Source organism: Suricata suricatta, chromosome 5, assembly GCF_006229205.1.
Source record: "Suricata suricatta isolate VVHF042 chromosome 5, meerkat_22Aug2017_6uvM2_HiC, whole genome shotgun sequence".
In the NCBI taxonomy this organism is placed as follows: Eukaryota; Metazoa; Chordata; class Mammalia; order Carnivora; family Herpestidae; genus Suricata; species Suricata suricatta.
Window position 1 is genome coordinate 154,484,261 of NC_043704.1, and position 9,460 is coordinate 154,493,720.

At 60.7% G+C, this 9,460-nt stretch overlaps 2 gene segments (V, D, J or C); both read right to left on the minus strand.

The window, feature by feature from the left end:
- Positions 1-1,701, minus strand: part of LOC115291315 — a 37,104-nt gene extending 35,403 nt beyond the window's left edge. The window contains 4 exon segments of the C gene segment in view: positions 54-122; positions 1,187-1,276; positions 1,381-1,558; positions 1,615-1,701. Coding sequence covers positions 54-122; positions 1,187-1,276; positions 1,381-1,558; positions 1,615-1,701 — 424 coding nt within the window.
- Positions 1,702-3,908: 2,207 nt separating this feature from the next.
- Positions 3,909-9,460, minus strand: part of LOC115292453 — a 494,271-nt gene continuing 488,719 nt past the window's right edge. Inside the window, 6 exon segments of the C gene segment in view lie at positions 3,909-4,118; positions 4,227-4,342; positions 6,880-7,212; positions 7,306-7,620; positions 7,903-8,241; positions 8,325-8,642. Of these exon segments, the coding sequence occupies positions 4,110-4,118; positions 4,227-4,342; positions 6,880-7,212; positions 7,306-7,620; positions 7,903-8,241; positions 8,325-8,642 (1,430 nt within the window).

Consider the following 9,460-nt stretch of genomic DNA (forward strand, 5'->3'; position numbering starts at 1 on the left):
TCTCCCCCTTCTGTTCTTCCCCTTCTTCTCCGCTCTGTGCCCCGGGCACTGACCTCTGAGACTGGCATCCACCGTCCTTTCTGGCTCTCTGGCTCGCATCTGGGTGCTGCTGGTGGAAGGCACTGTGGAAGGCAGTGGGGGGTGAGGGGGGCTGACTGCCGCACATGTGATCGGGCCGCGGCCTCCCTGCGCCCCTCAGCCTTCCAGTCCTCTGGGGTCCTGAGACCTGCCCACACCCGCTGCCCATCAGTTGCCATGCCACAGTCACGTCTACACTTGTGGTGACAATGGCCAGTGAGTTACCTGTCCCAGAAGTTTGCTGTGTAAGGGGTAGGACAGCAAATCTCTAGGCTTTTCTGACTCTCCACTCCCCTCCGTCCCCATCCCTCTCAAACCGCACAGACTGTTCCCAGCTGACAGGAGGCAGGCTCTGGGCAGCACCAGGCTGCGGGTGCGCCGAGGCTCCCACATCCGGGGGACGGGGACCAGCGCAGAGCACTCTGTGTCCTCACCTGGGGGGCTCATCTGTCTCTTGATCAGTCCCTCTATGCAAAGCCAGGGCCCTGGCCGTGTTTAGAGATGCGGGTGACGTGGCTCTGGCCTGGGTGGGGGCCACCCGTGGGGGGAGGTTCTCTGTCCAGCTGCTTCTATTAACGTGGCAGAGGAGTGAATGCCAGACCCTCCTCCCAAGATGGCGGCCAGGGCAGTCGGGAGCCAGTGCGGGTGGGAGGGCAGGGCGGATCCTGCCGCGGAGAGGGCCTGGGCCCCATGTCACAGCTTCTGAACCTTAGGGGGACATGCTACATTCTGCAAGAGTGGCTCCTGGCCACCTGGGTAACACGTCTTCACGTGAGGCACCATGACAGCTCACAGCCCAGTCCTGTCTGCTGGGTCAGCTGAGCATCAGTCCTGGCCAGTGGGTCCGCCTTTGTCTGCTGTGCTCTTGCGGGGTTCTTGAGCCATCTCCTGTTTACTAGGGGCCCGAGGCAGCATCTGCTGGTGCCAAGCACAGGGCCTGGCACCAAGCATAGGGCCTGGCACACAGCAGGTGCTTAGTGGATGTCAGTTCAGTGCCTGCCCTTCTTGACTTGAAGACGTACAGGAGAAGTCATGGAGGGTTCCCTGGATGAGGCAGCCTAAGAGATGGGAAGGTAGGAGGGGGTGTACTGGGCTGGGGGCTCCTCACCTGAGACCGTGGCAGTGCCAGGCACAAGGGTGGTATCCTCTGATAGGGATGGCCCAAGAGTCGGCAGGGGTGCCTCAGTCTCCCAAGAGGCTGAAAGCAGAACAACATGGCAGGTGAGGGTCAGGCCATGTGTGCACTGGGGTGTCAGGGCTGCATGGCGGGCGGGAGGACCTGGAAGTGGCGGGAGGGAGGACGAATGGCTGTGTGTTGCAGAGGTGGGGGCTGGGCCATGGGAGCCTCGGGCTCAGCCTCGGCCTTTCTGCTGCACTCTGGGGACCGGGTCCGTGGGACAGGTTGGGCTGGGGTGATGAGAGGGTCAGTTGGGGACTGTGCCAGGGCCTGGGTGCCTGTGTCGACCCCTGGGGTCAGGGCCTGGTGGAAGGTGTGGGAGACCGTGGGGCCCTCCTTGGTTGTCTGGGGCCACCCACCTGGCCCCTGGAGGGCCTGCTGCACTGGTGGGGGCCTGGCTTCCACTGGGTGGTCAGGAAGGACAGTTCGATGTCTTGTGCCTTCATCATGAAGAGGTTGGTCTTTTTGGTCTGGTTTTGTTCCCCCCAAATCAAGGTCACCTGCTCTAGCAAGCATCCTCTTGCCAAGCAGGCCAGGCCTATGGGGTCGCCTTCTTCTGGGAGGTGACATCTTGAGACCCAGGGGAATTCATGCGCTGCTTCTTCAGAGCCTAGGAGACAGACAGGGCTCTGGGGCTGAGGGCTCCCGAGGCTGCGGGGTGGCTGGTGTGTGGCTGGGCAGAGCTGGCCGGGTGGCTGGTGCTGCCACTGAAAAGCCCGAGGCTGAGTCAATGCTTGGACCGGGGTGGCCCAGACTCCAGTCAGGGCACACCCTCCATGATGGGCCTGGGGCCACGCATCCCCACACTCACGCCCACAGCTGCCGGCCCCCGGCCTCCATGGCATGGCACCATGTGCTGTTTGCCGCTGAGGGCCATGTGGCCAACTTCTGTGTGGTTCCCGAGGAGTGGTTGGGGTCAGAGACCCCTCATCCCCGACCTCGTGCCTACCCAGGTGGACAGGCCGTGCTGCACATCAGGCTCTACCGGCTTCAGGTCCCCGCATGAGGGACCTCGGGTTGGCTGTCTCCAGTCCCCTTGTCCTCTCCCTGGGGACCTGGCCTTCCAAGGGTGGCTGAGCAAGTGTGGGGGCCCTGCCTATGTCCCTGATGGCACTGCTGTATCTTCATCTGTGGGCCCTTTCCTTCTGGCTCCTGCCTCATCCCTTTCCCCCCAGGTAACAGGCTGCCATTGCTCAGACAGGGCCAGACATGCCATTCTTCAGCCTGGACTGAGGCCGTCTGGGTGGATGATGGTGCCAATTCCCCTCTCCACTGGTCCCCTGGGGGCAGAACCCACCCTCTGCTCTCCAAGCACCTTACCACACTGGCCCGGCCTTCTCCCATCCACATCCCAGAGGCCCCTGCTTCACAGAGCTGCCCACATAGCCTCCCCCTCATCCCCTTGGGTCCCGACCATGGGTCTTGGGCTGTATTGTGTCCTAATTCTGTGTGCCTCAGAGTGTGACCTTGCTGGGGGGACAAGGTCACAGTAGATGAAATCACGAGGTCATACTGATGGAGGGGGGGCTCCAAATGCAGCATGACTGTCCGTACAAGAGAGGACATGGATGCATACAGGAAGCGCTCTGTGTGAGAATGAAGGCAGGATTGGAGGGAAGACCAAGGATCGGATGCAGCAGGCAGAGGCCAGGGTGGGGGCATGGAGGGAATGTGCCCCCGGAACTGACACGGTCAGCATCCAGCTCCCGTTGCATCTGCTCCCACAGGAGAAGGTGGCACGCAAACTCTGGTGCCCGAAGGGGGGGTGTGACAGCGCTGATGTACAGAAGGACAGATATGGCGTCAGCTCTAGTGGCTGGGGTTCTGAGGTGCATGTCAGAAAAAGCCAGACTGTCTTGAAGACTGTTGGTAGAAATTTGGATGTTAAAGGCGATTCTGGTGAGGGCCGCATGCTGTGTCCCGCCTGCAAGCTGTGTGGACACATGGCTCAGGAGACCCCAGACCTCTGCTCGTGGTTCCCAGTGGGTGTGGGAGGAGGGAGAGGGAGAGGAAGGAAGGGGGCTGGCAGAGAGGAGCCAGAACTAGAAGCTTTGGGAGGGTCTCTGCCCATCTGGACCCTGGGCCCAGGGTCTGGCCGGGCCTCCTTTGGCTAAGGAATGACCTGTGTGCTCCAATCAAACATCTAGCCGGAGCCAGGAATGGCCATGTGGTTACCCAGGAAAGGTCTGGCCTCCACCTGGGCCCTCGCTGCCACTGCCCCATGGTCTGTGGCCGCCCTGGCGGGCGAGCTTCCCACACAGGGCCCGCATCCGCCTCTGCCGTGGCCTGCCCCTTTTCCGTGGTGATGGGAGCCTGCTTCCGTGCCTCCCCTGCCAGGGGCTCTCCTGACCGGCTCACCAGGGACTTCTGCTCCCGTCCGCTCACCACAGATGCCTCAGTGGCTGGGATAAGCCCTCAGGATGGGGACTCGTAGGCGGGGCACCCTGCTGGTCACACCCCGGGGGCCCAAGCCCGGTTCCCGGTTCCTGACGTGTTTGGGACCCTCGCCAGCTGGGCTGCCGTCCCTTAGCAGACTGGACGAACCTGAGAGTCTGGGTCCCCCCAGTGGAGCCCGTCTCCCGACATGTCCCCTGGGCGCACACACAGCACACGAGGGCGCAGTTCAGGATAAAGAACCTTCACGAGGAAGCAGTTTCACAAGATAAAATATACACGTTTATTTCAAGATGACAGAGCGGGGCTGTGTCCACGGCACTCGGCCTGGTCTCGAGAAGCCTGTCTTTGGGCTGCAAGTAGGAGGGGTGACGTGGGAAGGATTTAAGTACAAATCGACGGGCCCCAAAGTGCCTCCCAGGTCCCATCTTCTGGGTCTCCGAAGTTCTTAGCCAGGGCGTCATTTCACCTGCAGAAGACAGACACGTGAGCTGAGTCCCCGCTGCCCAGAGGACAGTGGGTCAGGCTCGGCCTGAGGCCATCGGTGCCCTTCCCCCCACCGCAGGCCAGCCACTACCTTGAAGAGGGTGACGGTGGTGCTGTAGAAGACACTGAGGAGGAAGAGGACAATGAAGGTGGAGGCCATGGTGTTCAGGTTCTCGAAGCCCTCCTCCTCGGCACTCACCTCCCCTTCTGCAGGGGACACAGCACAGCAGCATCAGGCCATGGCCCCGGCACAGCCCGGCCCCAGAACCACCCTCGGCCCTCGGCTGTGCTGCATCCGGGATGGCCGTGGGGCAGGAGAGGGTGTCCACCGCCTCCTGGCCCTGCAGTCTCCGCACCCAGCTCTTGGGGCTGGGGGATCCTGGGCTCAATCAGGAAGAGGGTCTCAGCCAAGCGTTAGCTTGGCTTTGAGAGCCCAAAGAAGGGGGTCCGGTAGAGGCAGAATGTGGCCAAAGCAGAGCAGGGTGGTAGTCCTGAGCACCTTATCTAGGAGCCCTGGGGTGGCGGAGAGTACAACAGAGAACATAGACTCGGGGGTGCGGCCTGGGCCGGGTCTGGAGGCAGGGACCCCGGAGGAGTGGCTCACAGCATCCTGACTCTCCTGCGGAAGGTGGTGTACAGTTGAGGCCACCTGGGGCTGAGAGGCAGGGAGCAGCCCCCCGCCCCTGCCAGCTGAGCTGTGGGGCTGCTGTGGCCCTGGCCACTGAGGCCAGCGAGGGCTAGCAGCTGGCAGGGGTCTGGACCCAAGGGGGCCTCTTCACTTCCTAGTGAGACTCCTGCTCGTTGTCTCTCCTGGGAGCGGACACACATGTGCGCCCCTGGCTGGCTTGTCTGCCCTCCCAGGACTCTGGAGCCAAGGGGTCAGATAGAGTCCTGAGGCTCCAGGGGGGGTTGACATTGGGGTGGTCAGGCTGAGGACATTCATTGGGGTCTGCAACCTCCACACAGGTGAGCTCAGACGCCCAAGGCTTGGTTCTTGGAGGGGGCCTGGGAGGCAGCCAGAAGGGGGCTGTGCTGCCTTTGCCTGTTCAGGAGAGGAGACGGCACTCAGGCCCCTGCCCCTCTCTGCCCACTGGGCTCTGTTCTCCCTCACTCCTTATCCTGGGTCCTCATTTTCCACCATTTCCAGGGTCGGGTGTTTGCAGGGGCTCCCCATTCAGATGGTGCTTTCTGCAGCCTCCCTCTGCAGAGGGGAGCCTCCGGGAGCAGCCTCCCTGCCTTGGGGCTAATGTCCAGGCACCACCTGCTCTGTCCATTCACCCGTGGGTGCCAGGGTTCTGCCGCCTTCAAGTGCGTGGGCATGGGCAGGGGCTTCCCTTGGCCCTGGGCCTGGGAATGGTGGTCCTGGTCAGAGTCCAGGCTGGGCTGGCCCATGGATACACCTCCGAGCTGAGACAGAAGGGCAAGCAGAGTGTGGGCACAAAGCCCTGCAGAAAGTGACACAGCTGGAGAGGACGGAAGTGGCTGCCCAAGGCACCAAGTGACCATGTGTGTGCGCATGTCAGCATGTCTGTGACTGTGTGTGTGTGTGTGTGTGCCTGTGTGCATCCATGTGTATGGGTGTCTGCATGGCGGTATGCATGTGTATCTTTCCATATCCCCATGTGTCTCTGTGTGTATATGCAAGTGCCTCCATGTCTACGTCCACATGCGTGTGTGCATGTGTATGTGCACCCATGTACCGTGTATGCCTGTGTCCACGTACATGTGTGTTTCTCTGTGTATATGTTTACATGGCTGCACAGGTGTGTGTGTGTGTGTCCGTGCCTGTGCAACTACCCATGTGCATGCATGTAGAAGCCTGCATGTGTGTGCATGTGTCCGTGTGTGAGTGTGTGCGTCCATGTCTGTGTAAGCACCCATGTGCATGCATTTCAGTCTGCATGTGTGTGTGTGTGTGTGTCCGTGTCTGTGCAAGCATCCGTGTGCATGCATCCGTGTGCATGCATTATAAGTCTGTATGTGTGCATGTGTGTGTGTGTCTGTGCAAGTACCCATGTGCATGCATAAGTCTGTATGTGTGTGTATGTGTGTGTGTCTGTGCAAGCACCCAAGTGCATGCATTATAAGTCTGCATGTGTATGTGTCTGTGTGTGTGTCTGTGCAAGTACCCATGTGCATGCATTATAAGTCTGTATGTGTGCATGTGTGTGTGTGTCTGTGTAAGTACAATGTGCATGCATTATAAGTCTGCATGTGTGTGTGTGCATGTGTGTGCATCTGTGCAAGCACCCATGTGCATGCATTATAAGTCTGCATGTGTGCGTGTGTGTGTCCGTGCCTGTTCAAGTACCCATGTGTATGCATGTAGAGGCCTGCATGTGTGTGCATGTGTGCATGTGTCCGTGTATGTGTCTCTGTATGTGTGTGGCACACCCAGGTGACCATGGGAATGCTAGAGGAGCACATGGACTTGCAGAGGCTGGCAGGGGCAGGGGCGGTGGTGGAGGTTGATCTGGGGGTGAGGACAGCATGGCCGTGGGCCTGGCAGGCGAGAGCATTGCTCACTCAGGACGAGCATCTTTTGAATCGATGTTTTTATTTCTAAGTTTGATAAAATGCCACATGTCATCCCATTGGCACGGTTAGTTTGCACACATGCACACACAGCGACGGGTCCCCCGGGGGCTCTGGGATCCACTGAGAAGGGGGGCAGCCCGCAGGTCAGTAGCAGGTGCTGGCCGTGTCAGACAAGACCAGGGAAACGTTGTACAGGGTGGGTTTACCAGTGGCCTTGTCCACGCTCCTCTCCGTCACCATGTGGGGTAGGGCCTCATGGCCCACGATGCAGGTGTAGGCCTCGCCCGAGCTCCACTCTTCCTCACTCACGGTCAGAGTGCTGTGCACGAAGTACAGGTCAGGGTTCTGGGGCTCGGGCTTCGGGTCGCTGGTCACGTAGCTGTCAGAGGGCATGGGCTGCCCCTTCTGCAGCCACTGCACGAACACGTCTGGAGGGGAGAAGCCCTTCACCAGGCAGGTGACAGTGGCTGACTCCCGCAGGCTCAGCTGCTCCCGGCTGGGTGGCAGGACGTAGACGGACGGCGGCTGCCTACTGACACCTGTGGGGGGAAGGGCAGCAGTGAGCCCAGGCCAGAGGCCGGCAGGCAGAGGCTGTGGGGGAGCCCTGGGGCAGTGGAGGAACGGACCCCTACCCTTGGGCTTGGAGATGGTCTTCCTCAGTGGCGAGGGCAGATCTGTGTGAGTCACCGTGCACGTGAAGTCCTCCCCTGACTCCCAGTCCTCCGCACAGACGGTGGCCTCCCCCGTGGCACTGAAAGTGTTGTTGACATTGCTCTGGAAGGAGGTGGCTGTTGGCAGAAACTCGCCATTCTGGCGGGTCCAGGAGATGTTCAGGCTTTCGCGGGTGGTCAGGTCTACAACCCTGCAGGTCAGCTTGGCTGACTTGGTTTGGAAGATGCTGGCGAAGTTGGGGGGAATGGTGAAGATGCGGATGCTGGCTTGTGGGTCTGTATGGGCAGAGCGTGTGTGTCAGTGACTGGCTGGATGTGCGATTGGGCAAAGGGGGGAGGTTTTCCCCAGAGAACAGGAGCCAACTTCACTGAGCCTTCCTGAGCCCCAAGGACCCCTTGGAGGGGAGGCTGGGTCTCCCTATCTGACAAATGGCCCCCTCCCTGCCCGTGGCTGCTCCAGGAAGGCTCAGAGAGTGGCTGCCCTGAGTGGACACCTATGTATGTGAGGTGTGAGGGGTCCCAGTCCTGAGGGCCGCACGGGGGGCCCGGACCACTCACTGAGGATGCATGTGGAGGACACGTTCTTCTTGAAGGTCAGCCCTTTGTGCACCACCTTGCAGGTGAATATGCTTTGGCTGAGCCAGTCATTCTCGGTGATGGTCAGTGTGCTGAGGATCCTGTAGGTCACGGGCCTCAGGCTGTCGTTCTCGGCCTCCGCCTTGCCTGTGTTGAAGCCAGACTTGATGGGCTTTCCGTCACGAAGCCAGGACACAGTGATATTCCTGGGGCTGAAGCCTGTCGCCTGGCAGAGGAGCTGGGACGTGCGCTGGTTGTTGTCAGAGAAGGCATCACGGGGCGGGATGAAGACCGTCACGTTGGGGGGTATATCCATAGACACTGCTATGAGGGGACAGGATGTCAGCCCATCTGACCCCCCCCGTCCCACCCCCCCACCAGAGGTAGGAGGGCCTGACTCTCACCTGGGAAGCGCACGGCCACCTCACCGTTGCCATTAGGGTGCTTGACATTGCACGTGAGGAAGTCATCGGAGCCCTCGAGGACGTCCACGGAGGGCAGGAGCACCTGAGAAGTAGCCAGGTACTTGCCCTCTCTCAGGACTGTGGGGAAGGTCTTGATGTCCTGGCTGTTGACCACACTGCTGTTCTTGAAGTTCCAGGAGAAGGTGACAGAGTTGGGCAGGAAGTCCCGGGCCAGGCAGCCCATGGCCACCAGGGGCTCATTGGACAGAGAGCTCTCACAGGTGATGAGGGGGAAGAGGTCTGGACGGGACGGGGTTGCTGAGGGCCAGAGAGGGACAAGAGACAGATGAGAAGGCGTCTTCTTCCCACACTCTGGCCAGGCAGGCCAGGGCCAGCCACGTGGCTCCCTCATTTTGCTGCTACTAGGGCAGCCCTCACGGCCTCCCCAGCCTGGGCTGACGGTGCAGTGGGCAGCTGTGGTGAGGCCTGGGTCCTGCCGGGAACGGGAGGTGCAGAAGCCCCCCGCCTGCTGCAGAAGTCCAGCCCTCGGCTTCTGGGAAGTTGAGGACGCTTTGTGCTGGGAGAGGCAGAGGCGGGCTCCTCCCAGCACCTGCCACCCTTGTTTTCAGACGCACTCTGGTGCTCTGGCCCTCAGCTCAGGACAGCTTGGCCCCGACTAGTGGTGCCATCCCTCTGAGACCCCAGAGCCACGTAGGCACACTCAGCCACGAGCCCGTGAGCTGTCCATGTGGAAGGCTGACAGCATGGAGCAGAGCCCCCGGCCCCGCCCCCCTCCCAGGCAGACCACCAGCCCCGGCCTGTGTGTGTAGGGTCAGCAGAGGCTGTGAACATGAGGACTGGCACCATGTGATTCTTCCTGGCCCATCCTTAGCACAACCAGGTCATTGAGGTCAGCCCAGTGTTAGTCGGGACAGTCCAGCAAGGCCAGGTCTCCCTGGTTAGAGCTAAACAGTCCTACACGAGTTATTCTAGCACACGCCTGGACATCAGACTCCTCTGAGCCAAGCCAGCCTAGACAGTCCATTTCTGCTGGGGAACCTCAGTATCCTGATTAATCAGCTCCAATATTAAGCCTAGCATATCAGCCCAGCCCAGCCCAGCCCAGCTCAGCCCAG